Source organism: Acinonyx jubatus, chromosome C1 (genome assembly GCF_027475565.1).
Source record: "Acinonyx jubatus isolate Ajub_Pintada_27869175 chromosome C1, VMU_Ajub_asm_v1.0, whole genome shotgun sequence".
Taxonomy (NCBI): Eukaryota; Metazoa; Chordata; class Mammalia; order Carnivora; family Felidae; genus Acinonyx; species Acinonyx jubatus.
The window spans coordinates 54712874-54738458 of NC_069381.1; the positions used below are offsets into that span (position 1 = coordinate 54712874).

The 25585-nt window shown below is 40.0% G+C and overlaps 1 protein-coding gene across 1 annotated transcript in view; it reads right to left on the reverse strand.

Annotated features, from left to right (window-relative positions):
* The window catches only part of SLC35D1 (solute carrier family 35 member D1), a 52755-nt gene extending 49976 nt beyond the window's left edge, over positions 1-2779 (reverse strand). Inside the window, exons 1-4 of the mRNA XM_027058910.2 lie at positions 2158-2779; positions 1312-1345; positions 1128-1214; positions 358-425 (exon numbers count right to left, since the gene is read on the reverse strand). Coding sequence (XP_026914711.1) covers positions 358-425; positions 1128-1214; positions 1312-1345; positions 2158-2360 — 392 coding nt within the window. The 5' untranslated portion in view covers positions 2361-2779. The remainder of the gene's footprint in view (positions 1-357; positions 426-1127; positions 1215-1311; positions 1346-2157) is intronic.
* Positions 2780-25585: the final 22806 nt, after the last annotated feature.

Consider the following 25585-nt stretch of genomic DNA (forward strand, 5'->3'; position numbering starts at 1 on the left):
TTATAAATTGTATTAAAGAATTGAAACCCCAGAAGCCTAACATATACTCTCCACTACTATATAGGTCTGGAAAAATAATGAAAATCTCCCATCACAGCATTTTATAACATTTTAAGACTTCTATTAGCAAAGTGAGGAGGGAAAAAAACCCCAAAGCAAATAAAACTCTTTCTATTCAAACTTAAAGAATATAAACTAAAATCTTTTTGGTGTAATCTTCATTATTTACTAACAGAAGCTTTCCGGTCCTTTCATTTTCTTCCAAAATCAAAAACAATGTGTTAAATATTTGACATTCAAGTACAGTTTTAAGAATACATTATATTAACCTCACTAGTAAAATAAAGTTATCCATACTTCAGTTTCTTTGTGCTGAACAGTCCCGTGATTTGGTTCCCAAAATATAGTAGAGGTAGTGGAAACGTCTAGAAAATTTAAAAAGGGATAACAAAACTCAATAATAAAGATAGCTAAAACAAGGTCCTTTCAAACAGAAACAGTTTTGTTTATATGATCAAAATCTTTCCACTTAAAACATAAGATTAGAACTCACACACATTTTTGGCCCCCGTGAAGCACCCAAAAAACATTATTCCTGGATAAACAGCACTACTGTGGCAGAGAGAGGGAAGAATGGAGAAGGAAAAAGAAAACAGAAATATGAATATGATCAAAGCATAGGAGACAGTAACATCACCTGCTTTAAAATATAATGGATTAGCCCATGGCAGAAAAAGGAAAGGCATTTCATCTTCACATGGAGTTAAGCATAGGCAGACAGAAAAATAAGAAAACAAACCCAAAGAACAACGAATGCAGGATACACTGGCTGGATTAGATGGATGTAGAAAATGCAAAACAGCTGTCCTCCCAATAAGTGTTCATCGATTAAAACAACACAAGATCTCAGGGGGCTTTTTTCCCTTAATTTTACAGAGTGTGTAGGCCTTTTAAAAACACATATTACTAAATTTACTCTTACCTTCACTATACCCACTCTGGGCAATTTCAAGACTGCAATTTTTAAATAGGCGGAGCACTGACAAAAATATATAGGGACTTCTTTTCAGCAAAAAGCACTAGTATTATTATTATCATCATTATTATTGCTATTATTACTATTTTACCTTTCGAGGTACATTTCTGTCAAGGTCAGGAAACTTGACTACTCTGAGCGCCTTTCCCACCCAGAGAACTGCCACTGTGGCCACCATCTGTAAACAGAGAACACAGATTCACTGTTCTACATATAAAGACACACACAGAAGTTCGAACGACATAAACCACGTAATGCTGAAGATTCGAACTAACCTGGCCAAGTCCAACACATAGTGAGGAGGGAAATCTACAAAAAAGGTAGAGAGAGAGAAAAATACGGGGTCAGGAAAACCCAAACGTAGCTCTGTCGATTCAATTTAAATGCATTTTGATACAAACACCAACATCTGCCTTTTATCCAAATGAAAATCTGAGAAAAATCCCTGCTGGTTGTCAGGCAACACCCCTGATTTTGTAGCCTCGGGCGGCCACTTGTCTCATCTTGTCCGATTCCACAATTTCAGTCAGCTGCCTCCAACAGATTTTTCAAGCGGTGAAGAAGACAGACATAGGTGTCTTCAACGGTTTCACATCTTTAAAACAAAAATGCTGCTTCTGCCTCAGGGTCCCAGTGACAGCGTCAGAATCGTCTTAAAAGAGCTTGAGGATGCGCACGTCCCCAGAGGCTGTCAGCAAACTCGAGGAACCCTGAAGCCCCGGACCCCGGCCCAGGATGCCGGGAAGGGAAGGCATCCCTCACTCGGCTCCCAGCTTGGCATGCAACGGGAGCCAAAAGTCACGAAGCAACTCCGCTCCGTTACTCCGCAGGGCAAGGTCTCCTGGGCGCTGCACAGTAGGCACGGCGGGCGCTTTCCCACCGCGGCGGGTACGCGCGCCGGGCCGTCCGGGGCCCCGCGCCCAGAGCGGGACCCGCACCCCGGCCCATGCGCCAAGCCGGACCCGCCGCCCGGGCCGCGCGTCCGCCGCCAGCCCTCTCCGGCGCCCGCCCAACTTTGTTCAGCTTCAACTTTGGCAGCGTTAAGTCCAAGGAGCCGGCGCCCCGCCGCAGCCGCGCGCTCCTCCCCACGGCCTCGGCCGCCGCCGCCGCCTCGGCCCTACCTGTAATTGGTAAGCACGCTTTTGTTGACCACCACGATCAGGAAGGAGCTCACGCCGTAAAAGCCGGCGGCCAGCAGCTTCAGGAACACCGTCAGCGTTTCGGCCGACGCCATCCCCAACTCCTCCTCATGTCTGTGTGTGGAGGATTTCGCGGGGGCTTCTCCTTTAACCCGGGCATGCTGACGTCTATGAACTTCCGCCATGGCTGCGGCGGCGGCGGCCTGTGAGAGGAGCGGCGGGCGGGCCCGGCGGCAGGGCCGAGCGGCGCGGGGGGCCTGTGGCTGTAGTTCCCGGGGGACTCGCGGGGCCCTGGTCTGCGGGCTGTGTCGGCTGCGCGCTCGCCGTCTCGGCTCCCCGCACGGTAGCCGCCCGTCCCCGCCCAGGGGCAGGAACGCTGGGTTTCACACCCTTGGGGACTGGGCTCGGGCATTGTGCAACGCGGGGTCAGAGGATAGGGGCCGCGCCAGGATTGGTCTCGGTAGGGGTTGGAGAGGGCCTGGAGAAGGGGCGGCGGCGACCCTCAGTCCCGGGCAAAGAAGGAAAGGAAGCCAAAGAGCAACCACTCGGGGACACCTGAGCGCCAGGCGGTAAAGCAAATTCACCGAACGCCGCGGCCGCCCGGCGCCTGCGCGCGAGCCTGCGCTGGGTCTATCAGCGGCCGCGTACCTACAGCTGGGGAGGCTGGAGGCTGGGGGACTGGAAGCCGTATTCTCCAGATAACAGCCGCAACAAAAGTACGGACCATCCTCCCCTCGGTAACAGGTGGCTGGCTGACTTATTCTCAAGGTGTACGCGTCTAGATCTTGTTCTTTTGGTCTCTCCTGCAGAAGGTCAAAGCCCTTCAAAAGTATCACACGTGGATAAAAGTAAACACCAAGCATTTCATTCTGCATTCCCTCGGGCTTCTTACATTTTCTGAACTCAGAAACACCAAACAATACTTTGTTTGCAGATCAAAGGAAAATTTGTCTAAGAAAAATGTAGACATATCCAAAAATATAGTAAGATAATCAAGCAGCTTATGCGTTGATGACAAGAGTAAGGGTTTGGGAGGTGCGTTCCAATTCTGGGATTCCTACAAATGCCCGGTCACTAGCTGTGTGCCAATTAGTTGACCTCTTTAGTCTGGCATCTCCCTATCTCTATGGATGTTAAGCTAGTGCAGAGCTAGTTTTCAGTAAGTGGCAGTCAATTATTACATAACTGAAACAAATCATTATTATCAGCTTCAACAAAGAAATGACACATCTAATATTAATGTCAGAAAAAGAACTTTGAATTATTTTTCTATATATTTCATCTATCTTTTTTATTTCTTTTAGCCCTTACTTTTAAATTGTGATGAAATACACATAAAATTTACCATCTCAACCTGTTTTATTGTTACGGTAAAATATGCTTAGTATAAAATTCATCATTTTACCACTGGGTGTACAATTCAGTGTCACTAAGTACATTCACATTATTGTGCAACTCTCACCACTACCCATCTCCAGAACTTCTTCATCATCGCTAACTGAAATTATGTAACCACTAAACAGTCTTTCCCATTCCTCCTCACCTCAACCTCTAGTGACCACTATTCTTTGTCTTTATGAATCTGACTCTTCTAAGTACCTCCTGTAAGTGGAATTATACACTATTTGTCCTTTTGTGTCTGATATTTCTCTTAGCATAATGCTTTCAAGGTTTATCTACTTGTAGCATGTGTCAGAATTTCCTTCCTTTTAAATGCTGGATAATATTCCATTTTGTGTATATCTTTTGATCCATATCTTTTGAGTTATTCTATGAACTCCTTTGTTTTTTGAATATTCTGAAACACTGGTGCCCAGAATGAAGTTCTTAACATGGCCCACAAGGACTTAAGGGATGTGGTTTCTGCCCACATCTCCAGAGGCACTCCTCACATTTCCCTCCCTAAGCTGCAACTAAATTAAATTATGGCCAGTTCCGTGAAGAAAAATGTGGGTTCCTGTTTCTGTGTCTTTGCTCCCATTATTCTTTCCATCTGGGTTGCTTTCTCTCTCTCTCCTCTCCCCAGTCTCCTGAAGAACTCTTACTTTTCCTTTAGTATTTAGCCAAAGCATTACTGCCTCTTTGGGTACCTTCCTTCACACTGTCCCTCCACTACCTCCATAGAATTGATATCCCTCCTTTTGTGCCCCTCGCACCCCATCTTTGTACATCCCCATTATAGAGGCTCTGGAATTACGTGTTTATATGTCAGTCTGTTCCAGTACACAGTGAACTCCCTAAGGACAAGGACAGGTGGGATACCTAGCACCGTTTAAATGTTTTTGCTAAATGGATAACTTTTTAACAATAAGGAAAAATGGCCAGATTTCTTCCTTAATTGCTAGCAGCAGAAGAAAAATAACTAGAAAGTTTTATTTTGGGAACTATCTTCTGTGAAAGAAATACTATAAAAATAATATTCCTCATAACAAAAGCAAACAAGCAAAATAGACTTGTATTACATAAAAAGTATCTTCCCCTCTTCCTCCCCTACCCACTCTTTAAAGAAAGCAACTGCTAACAGTTTAGAGGTTGTATTAAGTGCCATGTTCTGTTCACATATGAATACATACATGTACACGGATGTATGTATACACACCCATATCCATACACACAGGTGTATATTTACACACGCATATTTAATACATTTTTTAACATACAAAGAACAGAACCAGGTAAGAGCACTGATCCTCAAGCCAGACACTGTCTCTGACACTAATTTTGTAACCTTGGGCAAATTACTTGACAATACTGTGCTCAGTTTCCTTATTCATAAAATGAGGATTTCACTTAGCACCCACCTCATGGGGTTTTGGTGAGAAATGTGTAACGAAGGTAAAATACTTAGAATATAGTACATACTTCACAAGTGTTTATAATAATAATTACTATTATTATCATTAATACTATTATTATGCAAACTCTGTTTTCATTTAGTATTTTTAAGGATCTTTCTGTGTTAGTAAAGAAATTCTACCCCGAATAGCCAAAGCAATTTTGAAGAAGACCAAAGCAGGAGGCATCACAATCCCAGACTTTAGCCTCTACTACAAAGCTGTAATCATCAAGACAGCATGGTATTGGCACAAAAACAGACCCATAGACCAATGGAATAGAATAGAAACCCCAGAACTAGACCCACAAAAGTATGGCCAACTAATCTTTGACAAAGCAGGAAAGAATATCCAATGGAAAAAAGACGGTCTCTTTAACAAATGGTGCTGGGAGAACTGGACAACAACATGCAGAAGGTTGAAACTAGACCACTTTCTCACACCATTCACAAAAATAAACTCAAAATGGATAAAGGACCTGAATGTGAGACAGAAAACCATCAAAACCCTAGAGGAGAAAGCAGGAAAAGACCTCTCTGACCTCAGCCGTAGCAATTTCTTACTTGACACATATCCAAAGGCAAGGGAATTAAAAGCAAAAATGAACTATTGGGACCTCATGAAGATAAAAAGCTTCTGCACAACAAAGGAAACAACCAACAAAACTAAAAGGCAACCAACGGAATGGGAAGATATTTGCAAATGACATATCAGACAAAGGGCTAGTATCCAAAATCTATAAAGAGCTCACCAAACTCCACACCCGAAAAACAAATAATCCAGTGAAGAAATGGGCAGAAAACATGAATAGACACTTCTCTAAAGAAGACGTCCGGATAGCCAACAGGCACATGAAAAGATGCTCAACGTCGCTCCTCATCAGGGAAATACAAATCAAAACCACACTGAGATATCACCTCATGAGAGTGGCCAAAATGAACAAATTAGGAGACTATAGATGCTGGAGAGGATGTGGAGAAATGGGAACCCTCTTGCACTGTTGGTGGGAATGCAAACTGGTGCAGCCACTCTGGAAAACAGTGTGGAGGTTCCTCAAAAAATTAAAAGTAGGCCTACCCTATGACCCAGCAGTAGCACTGCTAGGAATTGACCCAAGGGCTACAGGAGTGCTGATGCATAGGGGCACTTGTACCCCAATGTTTATAGCAGCACTTTCAACAATAGCGAAATTATGGAAAGAGCCTAAATGTCCATCAACTGATGAATGGATAAAAAAAATTGTGGTTTATATACACAATGGAGTACTACGTGGCAATGAGAAAGAATGAAATATGGCCCTTTGTAGCAATGTGGATGGAAGTGGAGAGTGTTATGTTAAGTGAAATAAGCCATACAGAGAAAGACAGATACCATATGTGTTCACTCTTATGTGAATCCTGAGAAACTTAACAGAAACCCATGGAGGAGGGGAAGGAAAAAAAAAAGAGGTTAGAGTGGGAGAGAGCCAAAGCATAAGAGACTCTTAAAAACTGAGAACAAACTGAGGGTTGATGGGGGATGGGAGGGAGGGGAGGGTGGGTGATGGATATTGAAGAGGGCATCTTTTTGGATGAGCACTGGGTGTTGCATGGAAACTAATTTGACAATAAATTTCATATATTAAAAAAGAAAAAAAAGAAATTCTACCTCATTCTTTTTAACAGCTGCTGAAAATTCCATTATAGATGCATCATAATTCATTCATGTAACCTTTCCTATGGGCATTGAGGTTGTTGCCAGCTTTTTGGTTATTAACACTGCAGTCTTAATTATCCTTGTCCATTCAACTTTGTAGAGGTATAAGTTTCTAGATGTTGAATTGTTTAGTTAAAGGCTATGTTTCTTAACAGCATTAACAAATGGATCTCCAAAGAGATTGTACCAATTTTATATTCCCGCTAGCACTGTATGAAAATGCACCCCTCTCTTATAAAGTCAGATGGCAGCGATAGAGACCACTGAAAAAGGCCAGATGGTTTGAGTGCTTCCTGGTGGAGGGATGAAATGCCAGGTACAAATTTCTTCAATCAATCAATTGCAATTGATGAAAATTGCAATGAATGAAAGTAAATCTCATAAAAGTATTAATCCAAAAAACTACTATTGTTTTTCTCAGCATGATTATGTTATTTATTTATTAATAAATATTGTTAAGACCTACCATAGATAGGCCAAGAACTATACTGGATTTTCTCAACACCAGGAATGCTTTGTAGACCCTCAGTAAAGTGCTGTGAAGTCAAATGGAGTCAAGCATTTGTATCAGGTGGCCATAAAGATAGATGTGCACAATCCAGCTGGGTTTTTATTATAGGTATTTATACTTTTTGGTACTTTTAGGTATTTCAATTACTTAGACTTATTTTCTAACCTCAGTAATATTAATCACAGAATTATATATGGGAGATTTATATATTATTTATAAAATTGAATAACGGTGGAAGTATCTAAAATTGTATAAGATTGGGAAGACTTGATTTAAATATTTTCATTGATATACAAGTCTACTATATTTGGAAATGTCAACATTGTACCTTGATATGTTTTACATTTTGCTAGGTGGAACTACTGGCAGAAAAATCTTCTTTATAATTAAAACATGTCTTTTTATCAAAACATTGCTTTACCAATCATGTTTCTCCACCAGGAAAAATTGATTCTGTATACTATTTGTTAACATAACTCACGTTATTTCTTTTCCCTGTACTTCTCCCTTTCCCTAAGCTCACTTGCTTTTCTTATACTGGAATTTATGTGGGATATTTTGGTGCCCACATCTATTCACCAGTTTCTTATTTCACTGCCTGCTTAGATCATCCTAGTGACCTACTGTGTTGTACCACTGATTATTTTCTAGCCCGGAAGCAAGGGTCATATGTGTTTCCTATTCAAACAATGCCTTTAAAATTCTGTGAACTAAAAAGCTTGGAAGGGGAATGGAGCTTCTCTGCAGTGCCTCATACTTCTCTATGTTGGGGTCGAAGATATGAAATTATTGATTACTGATGATGAGCCTGGCCATGTGCTATCATTGTGATTTATTATTTTATTTCATCCTTGCTACTCTAGGAAGTAGGTATGGCAAAACAACTTATAAATAGGAAAACAAAGGTCAAGAAGGAGTCTTAGGAATGTCCTGAGTCCTACAGCTCTAAGTGACTGTGCAGATTTGGCCCAGTGTATTTAGCAGTGTGCTCCTACACTACATAGTCCTGCCCCAAGTGGGGTAGATGAACATACTTGCTTTTATAAGAAGTCTGGCGATACCATTTCCTCCTTCAATTACCAAGTTTAGTATTTATCCACCATATGAAGAATAACTAGGATTAAGAAATGACAATTTGTTAGTCATAGTCAATCATGACCCATTCACAAATACCATACTAGTCATCAAAGTAGGCATTGAAAATACAAAGGCATTTAGAACTCAAGGTGTTTACAACTGAACTTCATACAAATCGACTGTAAATCAGTTGTTTTGATCCTCCTATCTCAGTGAACTTGGCCTCACTATCCACCGATTGACCATGGCTCTACCCTCTTATAACCATTCCCCCATCACTCTTCAACCCACCTGAAACTAGTTTTACAGCCTCCACCACACTGAAGCTGTCCTTCCCTAAGTCATCAATGACTTCCATGGAAGTAAACCCTGCAGACACGCAGTCCTTCTCTTGTTCCTCCACTCTACAGCATTTGCACTACTGATCCTCTCCTCTCCTTTAACCACACACACTTCCCTTTACTTCTCTGATGCCACACCATCTGGAACACCTCCTAGTTTTCTAGATATTCCTTCTCATTCTTTCTGCTTTACTGGCTCTTCCTCATCTAGATTTTTTAAGTAGGGTTTCACATTCCTCGGGGCTTCGTCTTGGGTCTTTTCATTCTATACATTCTTACTAATAATTTCATCCCACTTAATGGATTCACTTACCATTTATCATTTTGCCAACACTTCCCAAATTTATATCACATGGGTTCTCTTGAACTCCAGATTAGTATATACAACCGTCTCCTGAACATCTTCACTTGAATGACTCTGAGGCCCCTTGACATGTATAAAACTAAACCGATCATTGTCCCCTCAACCCCCTCAAACTGCTTCTCCTCCATTGTCCCCTATTATATCAGGTAATGAATCCCGACTGGCTGCTATCCAGCTATTTACTTAGCCATCCCATATATTTACTACTACCTGTTTATCAGGTCCAATCACTATAGTCAATCACTATATTGAATCAGTTGATTTTGTACATTTAGATGATGAAGATATCTATAGACAATATTATGGCACAAAGTAGGAGATTTGATGTAACCCTGAGATAAAACTGTAATCATGTACTACTGGCCCTGCTATATAAGTAGTAAACTATTTCTAGTTGGTCCTTATGAACAGATGTAGAGAAAAAAGCATTTGCCATATCAATTAATTAGCTGAATACTAGGTGCAAGGAGCTATGGTATTAATCTGCTTTAGTAAAAATACTATATGTAGAATATTAACTACAACAAAAGTCACCTCCTGATTAAGTTTATGACCATCCTCAGATATTTGTCAAGATCTGCCTTCTGCATTGGACAAACAGGTGACTTATGTGGGAATGTGATAGGTATCACCACTCATACATCTTTCTAAGTCTTTGGTAATGGGCGCTAATCTCTGCAATTCCCTTGAAGATATGCTATTCGTTTTGTTTACTGTCCTAGTAGGATGGAAAGGTTCCAGAGGCTTCCTTTCTACCATTATAGTCCTTGTTTCATGGGTCAAATTGCCAATGTAAGGATTTTACCAGTTGCCATGTATATCTGTTATGTCTAAACATGTATTTCTTTTAAGTTTATTTTAATCCAGTTTTATATCCCATCTTCCTTAAAATCCATTTCTATACATATTCCTCAGGTTTATATTGATGTAAGTTAGGAAAATCTGGCAATCAGCTTTTTTGGTTTATAAGCTGCTTCCTCCTGGATCGGACTTTGTACTTGTTCCCCTGGAGCATGTGGATATCTGACCCTAGTTACGGGAATAGTGGATAGTTCTCAAGCAAGGAAAGGCTGATATCCTCAGACACAGGAGGACAAGCTGCTTCCACTGACAGAAGACGTTCAAAGTGACTTGAGATTTCAAAATTCTCACCTTGGCCTAAGTCCATCCAGATGTATCCCCAATCCACGTTTTGGGGTCCCTCTCCTTCCCTATCACTTTCCTAACTTCTACACCAGAGACCTGGCAAGGGTATAGATTCAACTGATGTTGTAAATTCTGTAAACTGGACAATTAAATATCTGTTCATTTTTAGCAGCAGCAGCCAGCCCTGTAGCTATAAGAAATGAGAGATTCTTTTTTTTTCTATTTTTTAAAAGTTTATTTATTGTTGAGAGAGAGAAGTGGGGGAGGGACAGAGAGAGAGGAAGACACAGAATCCGAAGCAGGCTCCAGACTCTGAGCTGTCAGCACTGAGCCCGATGCAGGGCCCAAACCCATGAACCATGAGATCATGACCTGAGCCGAAATCAGATGCTTAACTGATTGAGCCACCAAGTGCCCTGTGGAAATGAGAGATTCTTTTAAGGCTGTCATGGAATCCCTCCACCTCTTTGATGAGACTTGAGCAGAGAGTATGAGGACTCAAGGTTGGTACTTTCTCTAAGTGCTTTAGTGTATTCAGAAGAACCTATTTATCACCAGTTGTCATAGTCATTGTTACTGTTCTAACAGTCAAACACGGCAGATAGACTTGTTTCATTAGGCACTTTATCCCAATCAACTACAGGTGATGACTTAATAATGATACTTCTGCATGACATGGGTTACCAATATTCATTTCCTATTAGCAAGGAGCTCAGCACTACATTCAAGCCGAGCACAAAACCAAGATGATGGCCAAATCCCACTGTTTAGGGTCTGTTTCCTGGGAGTACTCCTAGCAACAACTTCTGTGCCAATCAGAGTCCAGTTAGGAGACAGAAACCACGCTGGTTATTTGCTTAAAGAGAATTTAAAGTAAAGAAATACTAACTATGCAAATAAAAGGTTTTTAAAAAATCCTCTAAGCTATCATGGAGATAGCTACTGCAGGAAAGGCAGAGGGAATAAAGGGAAGAGACTAGAATTATTAAAACCTAGAAAATTAGAGGGTTCCCCCCACATACACACCAATAGCTAAACTCAGACCTCTGAGGAAGAGATGCTGTTTAACTGGAATCTTTGATACCTGAATCTTTGAGTTCAGAGGAGGCTCCCCATAAGCCTGGGATCCAGAGGCTCTGTAGGCTGTGGGGAGCATGTTGAGACCGGCTCTGCAAGTGACAGGAAAACTGCCAACTGCATTCAGCTGCTGCTATGGGAAGGGCTGGCTGCTTCTGGGGGGAAGAATCATTGCTGCAGAAATGCTAAGAGGAAGCAGACACTAAGGGGCATTTCTCCTCCAGCTTTGCAGTCTCCCTAGCACCACCAATGGCAGAGTCTGATCAGAGCCAGCTGGCGAAGCAGGAATGTGGTTTGCAAGACACAAGCACCAGCTTCACAAAGTGGAATAGAGAAAGATAGTCCAAACCTACTCTAAGGTTTGGAGCTGAGAGACAAAAATTTAATAACTGGCACTCCCATCTTAGTAAAAGGAACCATCATCCACCAAGCTGCTCACCCTAGAAACCCAGTAATGAGTCATTCTTAGGGCTTCTCTCTTCTCTTTGGCCATCGATAAGCTCTTAAATATCTCTGAAGTTTGAACCCGCTGCCATCATCATCATCCCTCACCAAGACTACAAGTTAGAATACAAGCCTATTTAGTCTTCAGGCTCGATAACTAACATCTGTGCTCCTGCAGTTCACTCTCTACACAGGAGTCACACAGCAGCCACAGTGATTTTACAAAATTGCAGATCTAATTGTTAGGATTAAACCCATCTCCTGCCTTATTCTTCTTTTGGCTCTCCTTGCTCTATACTTATGATTGACTTTCTCTAATTCCTCAAACACATCCTCTCATTTCTGGATCCTTGCACCTGCTCATTATTTGACTTATTATAGGTTAATCTTCCATCCCCACAAACCCCATCCCCCTCTGCTGGCTAACTTCTTCAAGTCTCAAATAAAATAGAGAATCTTCCGTGAGGTCTTTTCTACCCAGAGACTCATTAACACCCATTCCTGCATGCCTCTTAAGAGACATAATCACTTCAGTTACTAATTGAAATATTCTTTTCCTACTTTCTGCCTATTGCCTTCTCCTTACCATAAATGTTCAGACCATAATGCATAGGCTGTTGTTTACTGCAGGTGGTTGCTATTGCAATATACTCAGAACATAGGCTGCAAATTCTCAGATTCTGTGCTTAAAACTCAATGGTGCATAACGATTTTAGAAAAAAATCTTTTTCCCCTTCTTACTCCTTTTAAGCCAGATAAACCCCTTCCAAAACATGTCCTTGTATAGTCTTCCCCAACTGAACTGATGAAAAATCTATTCTTCCAATTGTTTAGGCCCAAAAGCTCACAGCCATCTTTGACTCCTCTCTTTCTTTAGCTGCCCACATCTAGCTCTTAGCAAATCCCATCAACTCTATCTTTAAAATATATCCATATTCCAACATTTATTACTTCTAATTCTAGTCCAAGTCACCATATGTGCTTGCTAAAATATTGTAATTTTTTTCTGTAATGGTTTTTTTGCTTCTATCTTGGACTCACCTTTCCCTATTAGTCTTTTCTCCCCAAACCACCCAAAGTGACCTAAAAAAAATAAATCAAATGTCACACCTCTGCTCAAAATTATTTAATCAACTTCCCATCTTACTCTAAATAAAGTTCAAAACCTTACAATGACCTACATGGCCTTACATGATCTGGCCTCTTGTTACCTTTGTGACTTCATTCTCTGCCCCCTCACTCCACCTCACTTCAGTCAGTCACAGCGGCCTCCTTGCTTAGCACATTCAAAGCACACTATACCTAAGGACCTTTGTACTCATTGTACTCTGCCTGGAATACTGTTCCTCCAGATAGCCTCATGGCTTATGATATCACTTAATTCAGGTCTTAAATGCCATCTTATCAAAGTAGTCTTCTCATCACTGAAGAAGGAAATGAAAGAAGAGCTAAATAAAGAGCTATTCTGTGTTCATAGATTGGAAAATTCAATATTGTTGAGATGTTAATTCTCTCCAAATTTATCTACAGGATTAATGTAATTCCTGTAATTAATGTAATGTAATAATATTCCGTTGTAGATATATACCACATTTTCTTTATCCATTCATCCACTGAAGAACATTTAGATTGATTCCATATATTGGCTATTGTGAATAATGTTGCAGTGAACATGAGAGTGCAAATATCACTTTGAAATTCTGTTTTAATTCTTCTCTATATAAACTCATGTCGTTGCAACTAGACAGTATTATGCTAAGTGAAATAAGTCAGAGAAAGACAAATACCATATGATTTCACTTATATGTAGAACTTAAGAAACAAAACAAATGATCATAAGGGGAAGAAGAGAGAGAGGAAAGCCAGGAAACAGGCTCTTAACTATAGAGAACAACCAATGGTTATCAGAAGGGCAGTGGGTAGGGGGAGAGGTGAAATAGATGATGGGGATTAAGCAGTGCACTTGTCATGATGAGCGCTGGGTGCTGTGTGGAAGTGTTGAATCACTAAATTTTATACCTGAAACTCATATTACACTGTATGTTAACTAACTGGAATCTAAATAAACACTTTAAAAATTTTTGAAAATCAAATCAATAACCTAATTTTACACATAAGGAAGTAGAAAAAAATTGGAAAAAATTATTTTCCATAAATACTCAAAAGTGGGATTGCTGGATCATATGGTAGTTCTATTTTTAACTTTTTGAGGCACCTCCACACTGTTTTCTATAATGGCTGCACCATTTTACATTTGCTTCAACAGTGCACCGGGTCCCAATTTCTCCATATCCTCACGTTATTTCATTTTTGTTTTGTTTTTTATAATAACCATCCCAACAGGTGAAGTGATATCTCATTGTGATTCTGACCTGCATTTCCCTGATGCTGAGCATCTTTTTGCATGTTGGCCATTTGTATGTCTTCTTTGGAGAATGTCTGTTCAAATCCTTTTCCCATTAAAAAAAATGTTTATTTATTTTGAGAGAGTGTGTGCATGCACTCACGCTAGTGGGGGAGGGGCAGAGAGAGGAGAAAGAATCCCGAGCACATTCCACATGGTCAGTGTGGAGGTGAATGTGGGGCTCGAACTCACAAACCATGAGATCATGACCTGAGCTGAAACCAAGAGCTGGACTCTCAACCAACTGAGCCACCTAGAAGCCCCAACTAGTTTGTTCTTATTATTGATTAATAAAACACCCAAACTCATTGTAGTGCTGCTACAAATATGTACCCTATAAACCCAGAAATTCTGATAAGTTCTATTTTGCATGATTTCCACCTAAACAGAAAAAATATACAGTTCATTTTTAACAGTATACACATTATTGAGTTTTTGCCAACAAGAGAGAACTTTTGTTTTCACTAAGTATTGAGGAGACTCAAATTCCCTACTAATAATTTTATTTGTCTGATGATTAGAGAAAGGTTTCATTGATAGTTTCCAACTCTGTATGTTTCAGATCTTGGTTCTCCTCATCCAGTCACACACTTTTGGAACTGGCCACTGTAGGACACATTTTATTTCATGATACGTCCCCTGGACATGTAACTTTGTGTCACATGGTAGATAAAGTACTATAGTAGACAGGAGAAGTATTCTAGAAGCCCATTCCTACATTAAAACAGGTAAATAACTTTATACAAAAGTGAATGCATACCACCTATATATATCCTACCAAACCCAGACCATATATTTCTCACTCAATTTCTCCATACAAGAATTCTCGAAGTATTTTCTGCCATTCAAATGTCATCTGATACAAGGGGAAGCATGATGATGGAAAAATTGAGGTGGAAAGAGACAACATTCTTCACCAAGTACAGCTAAAACATCTTCTACAAATTTTGTTTTTGGGGCTTTTTTGTTTTTTATTTTTAAGAGAGAGAGAGAGAGAGAGAGAGAGAGTGAGTTCACCAGTGAGGGAGGGGCAGAGAGAGAGAGAGAGAGAGAGAGACAGAGGATCTGAAGCAAGCGCTGCACTGAGAGTGCAGATCCTGATGTGGGGCTGGAACGCAAGAACTGCGAGATATGACCTGAGCCTAAACCAAGAGTCAGATACTCAACCAACTGAGCCAGGTGCCCCTCTTCTACAAATTTTATAAAATTTATAAAATATATAAAGCAGAGAAACATATTTCTAGGGCCTCTCTTGGAGCCTTAGAAAAAGTTTATACAAATGAGGGGCATGAAGCTTAAGTTTCATGAACTTCATAACTCAGGTCTCTAAGAGTGGAGGATTTTGTTTTTGTTCAGAGCTGTATTCTCAGTAACTAGAATCAAAGCCATATTGTAGGCATACCATAAACATATGTTAAAAGAGTGGAAGGAAAGAAGAAAGAAAGGAAGGGAGGGACAGGAATGAAAGGAAGGAGGGGAAGGAGGGGGAAAGGAGAAAGCAGAAGTGGAGTAGTTCATTGCACAATTTCATTACAGAAACATAATGTGGTTTCCCCATACTTGGCAGAAAATAACTCATTAGAATTATTTCTGTTGGAAGGAAAATGCATTGGGACAAACAAGGTAGTCTAGAATCCTAAACTCCACATTTAAGATGACATGTCAATACAAGGAGGTTATCCGGACTCAGAAATATCTGGACTCAGGAATGGGTAGAACTATGAGATGGCCCAGGACAGAAAGGTTCTGGATGGAAACTTGGGTAGAGTCAAAAGAGGAAGCTGAAGTTAACTTTTTAGGTTTACATACATATGTCCATCCGAGCAGGCATCTCTAAAAAAATGTTGGGGTACTGCAGTCTTCTCTTGATGACTCTGGAAAAGCCAATGCTGTTGATAAGTCACATAGCTGTGTGTCCACGTTGCCTCCTCAATTCTACTTAGGGTTAATGAATATTAACTGAATAGTAGCCTCTGACCAGTCTGACCAGCATGGCCACTATGTAGTTTGAATATAAATATATTTCTATAAATGCTGGTAAAAAGTAACTTCCCTAGTTTCTCTGAGACTTGACCTACTGCCATGGTCACCCTAGTCCCTCCTATGGAATCCCCCAGACCTTCCCACAAATCAGCAACCAAAGGAATAAGTCTAGGAGTGACATCCTGCTTCAGCCATAAGTTTCATTGGCCAATGCCTATAGTGAGCTCATTATTAAATATTTTGCATAAAATCCCTGGTTCTACTAAACAATCAACATGCTGCATGGGAGAAATCATGACTTTGGAGGAGGCATAGTCTTGCCCTCCCAGTGCCTTGTGGGTTAGATAAGAATAGAGCAACACAACCTTATTTCTTGGATTGATTGTTCTCCCTAGAGTTGAGTTTTCCCAGGGTGGGGCATTGAACAGGTAGCCAGTTTCTCCATAAAACTACATCAGAATAGTCAAGTCTATTCTAGTCACTGTTAGATTTCCAGCAACTAGTACAGTGACGGCACATAGTAAATACTCAATAAACTTTTTTTTATTATTATTAGAAGATGAAGAGTAAAAAAGAAAGTAGAATCTAAAAGGTCTAGATCTAAAAAGATTATCTAAAATCTTGGGGAAAAAAATCACTGAAGGTTTTCCCTGGTATTCAAGGTGGGTAATCTGAGACTTGACAGATTGAAGGTCTTGCCCAAATACCATGAGTTATTAACAGAACGGATTGTAGAGACCTGGCCTCTTGTATCTCCATCCAATGCTCTTTTCACTACACTGAGCTGTCTCTCTTATATCCAAGGAATCAGGTATTCCCACTTTGGATTTCTCATAGCATGGAGAAATTCAGACCTGATCAGTACTGCCACCCACATAGGAACTGGAAGATTTAAGTAAACTCCAGAATTACATGAGGAAGTAATCTCATACTACAGCTGCAGCTGATTCTGCTTTCCTCCTATTCTTAGAACTGGTGGGCAGAGTGAAATCATGATTTTGAGCAGAGTGTGAGAGTTTGGAACAGCCACCATGAATTTGTGAAGAGAAGTCAACAGGAGTTTAAAAGATTTCTGAGAGCTGAGAGAATGAGGTTGACATTCATTAGGATGACTGTGTGTGGACCAACTCAGCAAGGTGGTTGAATTTTCTTACCAATCTTGGCAGCAATTAAGAATTATCCAGCCCAAATGTCAATAGTTCTGAGTTTGATAAATCCTGCCCTGGAAACATTTTAAGTGTATAATGGCCACAGGTGGCTAGCAGTTACTATATTGAACAGCACAAATATAGAATATTTCCATCAGTATAGAACATTGTACTGGACAGCTCTCATCCAGAAGAGTTTCAAGATCCTTTTTATCTCTGAGGTCTCAAGCAAAATGGAACAGAGCAAGATAGTAAGGATGATGATGGGAAAAAAAAAAACACCAAAAGAATGAATACAATGGTCTTTAGGGGCATCAGTTATAAGTCATTGCCACTAAAGATGGATAATTCATACCTGACACCGAGAGCCCATATTTTGATTGCAGTTCGCACAAAAGTATAGTGTTGGGATCAAATTAACTATTGACTAAATTTTAACTAAGTATGTTGACAAACTAAATGCCACTTGGGAATCTACATTGTGGCTACTTGTCTGACTAGTTCTTTGTCTCTTTCTTGTTGTCCTCCCACAGCTATGGCTATAAAGGCAGTGCCCTACCTCTTTTCTGGGCAGAGAACATACATAATGAAGCTTTTCTTTAGAGTGAAGGAGGCAGTAAATGGGATTTACATTTAACAATATCCCCTCAGCTTTAAAAATGATTGGTTTTGATTCTCCCTTGGGGAACTGAAACAAAACACTTTCCTGCTCACACTGCACCTGTGTCTAATCCTGGGCACCTGACTCCTGGAGTAAAATGAGATGTGTCCGTATCTTTAGATATCCAAATGGCTTCCAGGCAGAAGGAGAAATGCTTTTCAAAAGTATCCAATATTAGAAATAAGAAAGGTGATTATTGGATATTCTTTTAGAGGAATACTGGGAATTGTCAGATGGATTCTCAATGTATTAATTAATTCTTAAAAGGGTATGCACCCTAGATTGGCTTTCTAATAGAAAAGCTGTCTTGTGGAAAATCAGTTGCGAAGCAAATGATTCTTGTGTATAGCACAGATAAATTTTAAATGTTGAGATGTAATTGATTTCCCTCCAGTAGAAAAGATAACCCTAAAGCTTTAAATTTATTGCCCTGTAAGATATTAACCAGTTTTGCATTTATTAGCATATTCACTTTAACATTCTTTCGGCTAACTTGACTACGTAAATCTGTCTTCACATTTTCCTTTGAACTGGTTTTAACATCTTATTCTTTACTCATTAATGGATGGGTTGAATAAAATCCTTGGCATATGTTCATTTTATATTTCTATGAGAGTCATGCCTTTTAACTTTTTGAAATTATACCTAAAAGAAATCTAACTTAGTCAAGTAATCCTGGATCAAGTGGGTTCAGTGGAAGCCACAGATTTTTAACTTACCATAATGAATACCTTGCTAACAGTGTGTGCTCAATATCTTCCAAATGATTCTCAAGTTGACTCATAACCCAGCTCTGTGCCCTGGGAGGTTGATTTCCATGGATTTCATCAGTGGGCTCTCTTCACCCAGGGTTGGGACTAGATGAGGCAAGAGAGGCACCTAAGGCACCACATTTAAGGAGGCACTCACTCTCAGTGCTGATGCTGCATTTGCATGGCCCTGACAGGGCCTTGTCTCCTTGTATGGTGAGCACTAGGCACCTTGCTCTAGTCACTTCACTCCAGTCTCAGCCCTGTCTTAATGGCAGACTTTTGATTGACTTTAGACAATGGAAGGGCTATAGGCACAAGAGGGCAAAAGGAAAGTGAGGTCCCAGGGTATTTATTATTACCCTGGCTTCCTCCCTGGGATGTTACCATGGGCTAGTATCACATGCTTCTCTCTCTGTCTGCTTTCCTCTATCCCCTCACCCCTTCCTTTCAGCCTGTAGACCTAGGGTGGTTACTAGCTCTGGAGCTCTGCATTATCCCTTGTAGTTTCCTTACACTGAGCTTATACCTTGGTAAGCAGCCCCTTATTAAGTTCTCCTCAAATTATCCAGTTTGTGGACAATTTTGACCATGAGATTCCTGTCAAGTCCCTGGGTGATACACAATTAGCAAGACCTGAAAATGTCATGGGCTATTTTGAGAGGAATGGCTTTATTGTCTGCTAGAGGTGTTCAAGCCAATGCTAGTCAGTGAACACCAAAGCCATGAAGGAGTTCTCTGCTCTGGAGGAAGGCATAATTATGTGACTCTGGTTTTCTAAATAGGGAGACTGCACAGTCTCTCACGCACACAAAAGCTATAGTCTGTGTGTGTGTGTGTGTGTGTGTGTGTGTGTGTGTGTGTGTGTGTGGTGTTTGTAGGAGTCATGGGGATAGGGACAGAAAAGAGAAAGTAAAACAGGAGAAGTTTATTGCCTTACTGACAAATATGTAGTCAAGGGAGATTTGTTGGTGATACCTGGAAGGAACATCGTGGTTAGTAACAGAGAATAGTGGAGTTAAGGGAGAGATTTTGTACTGTCAAAATTAGCAGAATTTTAGGTCTGCTCTTTTAAGATGTGAGTACCTGGCTATGGACTCCTGGTAAGAGTATATATATCTTGTGTTATCAGGTAGAGATTTAAATTGGGCAAGCTAAGTCTCTGTTACTCTATGTAACAGAAGGAAAAGTTTCCAAATGTGGTGCTTACAGTATGGCCAAGATGGGACAATGCCATCTCAGATTTAAAGCACAATATATATTCTCCAAGAAGGCATTCCTTGTTGGTAGATAGCCCAATGCTACATTTCCAGTCACCATGCTGGAACAAGCAGGAGCCTCAGTTCAGTCCAGACTGGTATTTCAGAAGCTGCGGTTGACATGGAAATACATGAGCCCCAGGGTATTATACTCTGAGTTCCAGGAAATTGTGGCTCAGGAAGAAAGGGGAGATTGATGGCTTGAAAACAGTTTCAATTGCCCTGTCAGTTCTCTCCTTGCCACTCCATCTACATCCACACTCAAAGTTATGTGATGGAATCAATATCCTTGACAACAGAACTTTCAGGAAAGTACACCAGAAAATATATGTTGGAATTGGAGGGGACTAAAAAATAACTCCCATCTTCCTCACTGGAGTTTGAATTTGAAAGCAACAGAGAGATAAATGCAGCAGGTAGATAGCAATCATAACACAATTTGAGCCATTTGGAGAAAATTGTTTAGGTTTGAGTGCTAAGTGGACTTGTTTAGGACTGTTTTCTCCCTCCCTGCCTCCAAGTGTGGGATTGCCTACCCAATGGAACATTTTAGTCTGCAGAACAGACACACTGCATTTATTGCTGTGTCCTCTGAATTGGGGCAAAGAGGGAAGAAAAGAATAAATTCCTTAGTGCTTATCATCTTTTAATAGATTAGTCTTACCCAGTCAAGAAACATGGGCTAATTGCTGCCGCCCCTAATGAGGCATCTCGCTTCTCAACAGGAAAAAGTGAGTAATGGATGGGGCAGAAGACCATAGGTATTACCATAGAGAAGTTCCTACCTCCACAGGGAAACATGAGGAGCAGGGAAATAAGTATTCTTCTCTAACTTAACCTTACCTGTTGAACTTAGTCATTCAGTTTATGGTCAGTCAGATCTGTGGAGAGGAGATTTGCAGTTATCAGGGAAATTCTACTTCTTACCTTTATGAGATGGCATCTTTTTGAATTCTCCTAGAAATGCTGGTCAACTATGTGAATTTTGCATCCAGAAGACTCTAAAATATACATCAGTCATTATATACATATATTTTTTAAATGTTTATTTATTTTTGACAGAGAGACAGAGCATGAGCGGGGGAGGGGCAGAGAGAGAGGGAGACACAGAATCTGAAACAGGCTCCAGGCTCTGAGCTGTCAGCACAGAGCCCGACACGGGGCTCGAACTCACAGACAGCGAGATCATGACCTGAGCCGAAGTTGGACACTCAACCGACTGAGTCACCCAGGTGTCCCCCATCAATCGTTATATTAATTAAGCCCAAGCCCATGATGTATCAAAATAAAAATTTCATTTCCTGTTTTATTTCCATTCTCACATCATGGCCAGGCCATTGCCCAGCATGATTCATCAGAGGTTCTGTTATGAGATTAACATACTCCATTAATAAAATGCTAACAAAACAGAGATGCCCAATTCTGAATTTAAACCCCCTCCCACTATAAAATTTCTTGTGAGAAATTCAAAGATTAAAGTCCAAAATAACAGTGTGTCAGAAGGTAGAAGAGGGTCAGTACTGTGTACTCTGCAGACTTAGATGTCACTTTAATACCAGGTGTCTCTGTGGCTGAGCTGGTTAAACATCTGACTCTGGATCTCAGCTTGGGTCTTGATCTCAGGGTCTTGAGTTCAAGCCTCATGTTGGGCTCTGCACTGGGCATGAAGCCTACTTAAAAACAAAAACAACCCCCCCCCCACCAAAACTGGTAAAATGAATTTGGGGAGCCTGGGTGGCTCAGTCAGTTAGGCAACTGACTCTCGATTTTGGCTTAGGTCATGATCTCATGGTTCATGGGATTGAGCCCCATGACAGGCTCTGTTTTGTAAGTGCCAGAGACTTCTGGGGATTTTCTCTCTCTCCCTCTCTCTCTCTCTGCCCCTCCCCTTCTTGCTCTTTCTCTCTCAAAATAAATAAACTTTAAAAACATTTTTTAAAAAAGTCACTTTAATACCAAAAAACAAAGCAAGCCACTCCATACCATTTATATAGAGTTTTGTTCAGGATAATTTATTGACAGGGGCAATCAGGTTAGTGAACAGATGATCCAAGTGGTACTACACAGCTATTCTCCACTCCATATTTGCTTCCTGCTCTCCACATCTTAACCCCTAGCTTTTATGGAGCAAGGAACATGGTGGTGAGGTCATAGGGTAGTTATCTAAAGTGGTGCCATCTGTGTGCCAGAGGGGAGAACAAGATGGAGGGCCAAAGATGAAGTCAGTATTGTCAGATTCCTACATTGCATTAGTCTGTTCTTGTTGTGGAAATAACCCCATTGTTTTAGTGACTTACAACATCAAAATATTATTTCTTGATCATGTTACATGAAAGTCATGGGTGGGCCAATGCTCTTCTGGGCTTTGCTCAGCTGGTCTGAGCTCTAAATTTTTCTTATATGGGCATCCAGGCTCAAAGAATGGCCACTATCTGAGGCATGCTGTTGTGATGGTGGAAGACAGGAGCAAAGTTAAATCATGCTAGTCATCTGTACTCACATTTTATTTGTTAAAGTAAGTAACATGACCAAGCCCAAGTCAATGGAGTGGGGAAATACACTCCAATTATGCAGAAGCATAGCAAAGTCATGGAGGAAGTGAGTAACTGTGAACAAATCAGAAGTGTTGTAAATAATAGTGTTCAAAACTTTTGCCTTTATGAAGTCTCCAACCTCAACTTCTAATCCATCCTTCTTACCTTCTCTTCTGCCACATCTTTCTGATTGCTGCATTCTTCTGCTTTTAAGGGATCATGTGATTACATTGGGCCCACTGATAATTCAAAATATTCTCCATATTTTAAGGTCAGCTGGTTAGTAACCTTAAATCCTTATGTAAAGTCCTTTCACAGCATCATCTAAACTAGTGTTTGATTGAATAATGAGAGGTCTGAGTCTTGGGACGAAAACTTTGGAATTCTGCCTACCACACTGGCTTCAATAATAAAGGAAAATGACTTGTGAATTCAATCTGGTTTTGGTGAATGTCACTGTTTTCTGGGAAACTGGTCTATTCCAAATATCCATTCCTTGGGGTCAGTTTTGATCATGTCCTTTTTGATAGAGATCATCTACTTTTTCCTGGATTTTTCAAATCTGTTGCCTTGCATGTAATATTATGATTCTTTTCCTCTTTTCTATATCTATGGTTGTTTCTTTTATCATTCATATTCCTTTTTTCTCCTTTCCCTTAAGTCCTTTAATACCAAAAAACAAAGTGAGGCACTTCATTCCATTTACACAGAGTTTTATTCAGGGTAATTTATACAGGGGAAATCAGGCTAGTGAATAGATGTTCCAGGTGGTACTACACACCTATTCTCCGCTCCATATTCTCCACCCAGTATCTGCATCTTAACCCCCAGCTTTCATGTATATTTTAAAAACAAACACACAGAGGCGCCTGGGTGGTGCAGTCGGTTAAGCGTCCGACTTCAGCTAGGTCACGATCTCGCGGTCCGTGAGTTCGAGCCCCGCATCAGGCTCTGGGCTGATGGCCCAGAGCCTGGAGCCTGATTCCGATTCTGTGTCTCCCTCTCTCTCTGCCCCTCCCCCGTTCATGCTCTGTCTCTCTCTGTCCCAAAAATAAATAAACATTGAAAAAAAATAAAAACACAAAAAACAACTATTGCTTTTATTTATCCTTTTATACTACATTTTTATTTCTACTTAAATATTTGTAGTGTTTCTCTGTGTTAATTTCCTATTCATAATTTCTTGTGTATTATTTTATGCTTTTTCTATTTTCCTGAGATGAGAACCTTGGGATCCTTTTTACTAAATCCTTTCCAGGAAGAAAGAGAACTAGGAGCGGGTGGAAGAGGGAGAAAAATGAAAACTTTACATTTTCTTTTGAACTAGTTTTTGCTGTTATGTCACAGGCTTTGGAATGAAATGGTTTCCTTTTCATTTTCTACCTTATAATTTGAGTTTTGGCTTCTTCATCCCTTATTTTCAAATAGTAAATAAATTTAGAATTTTCCTTATGTTTATTCTTAATTTTATTGGATTTTTTAAATCCCTATGTTTATTTTTAAAAACATTGGGTATTTCTTGGGGTGCCTGGGTGGCTCAGTTGGTTAAGCGTTTGACTTCAGCTCAGGTCATGATCTTGAGGTTCGTGAGTTTAAGCCCCATGTCGGGCTCTGTGCTGACAGCTCGGAGCCCAGAGCCTATTTCAGATTCTGTGTCTTTTTCTCTCTCTCATTGCCCCTCCCCCACTCATGCTCACTCTCTCTCTCTCTCTCTCTCTCTCTCTCGCTCGCTCTCGCTCTTTCTCAAAAATAAATAAACATTAAAAAAGTTTTAAAAAATATTGGGTATTTCTGCATAGTCCACAATACAATCAATTTTCTAAGAACAAAACCCAAAATTTATTTTCTCTGTTGCAGAGAAACTGAGGTCCATATCCATTACATCAACTTTATTAATTAGATTGTATAATTACTCTGCATCCATATTTTTGGGGTTTTGTTTTGTTTTATTTTACTTGTTTAACTCTGAAGCAGATGAACTGAGGTCTTCCACTATAATTTTATTTTTATTACATTCTCCTGGGAATTCCAGTAGTTTTTACTTTATATAACTAGCCACTTTATTCTTTGGCATATACAAAGTACACCAAAGATGCTGTTTTAATATATTGTATTTTCATTATTACATAACATATAAGGTCGTTATTTATTGTTTCTAACCTTAAATTTTAGTTTATCTGATATTAATAATTCCATTCCAACTTCTTTTTGTTTCATTGGCTTGGTATCTCTTTCCTCACTACTTTATTTTCAAGATTTCTTTATTGCTTTAACTATATTTCTTATAAAAAGTATATACTTAAGTGTTATTATTTTAAATCAGCCTGAGAGTCCCTGTCTTTTAATGGGAAATTTCAATCCATTCAAATATAGTATCAGGACAGAGACTTGATTTCCATATTTTTATGATTTATTGCATATTGGTTCTTTTTAAAATTTTCCTTGTTTTTTCATAGTAATCCCATTCCCCTTTTTATTTGGAAATCTTATACATTCTATTCAATTAATCATTAACTCTTCTATTAAGATTATGCTTGAAAGTAATAACAAATCCAACCCATATCTTAAGGAAAATAGTATAGTGAGTGTGCAAGTGTGTGTGTGTGTGTGTGTGTGTGCATATAGTGTGCTATACTTGAATCTCCTTAAGTGTTTGTATTATTTTTCTTATCAAGTTGTTCCTTGTCTCCTCTAGCAGCTCTATGTGTTCTGTTTATTTAATCTCTGGTTACTGAAAGAGTTGGACTTAGCAGGGTTAGCAAACAGGAAGCAACTTTATTTTTTCTAATGATTTTTCTCATTGCTAATCCTACAAAATTATTGTGTTTACCTATTCCTCCTCATCCCTGAAATGAGATTTCTGTCAATTTTCATAATTTTGCCCTGTTTCTGTTACAGTCCTGCGTGGCTGGCCACTGTCTGCTGCTGGGCCCCTTTAGATGAGTTACTACTTTTCTTAGTTGGCTCAGGGAAGTGCAGGTCTGTTTATTGCCATGTCTAGTAACTACAGTACTGTTGAGTGGTGGAAGGTAAAGTCTAACCCATTATGGAATGGTGCTTTAGAAGCAAGCAGACCACAATCTCCTGGTGAAGCATCTGAGGGAAAATTCACTGATCTCTGACTTCCCAGTGTTCTCACAGGCTTGGTGTTTCCTTCCTGGCCTCTTGGGACCAGTGAGACCA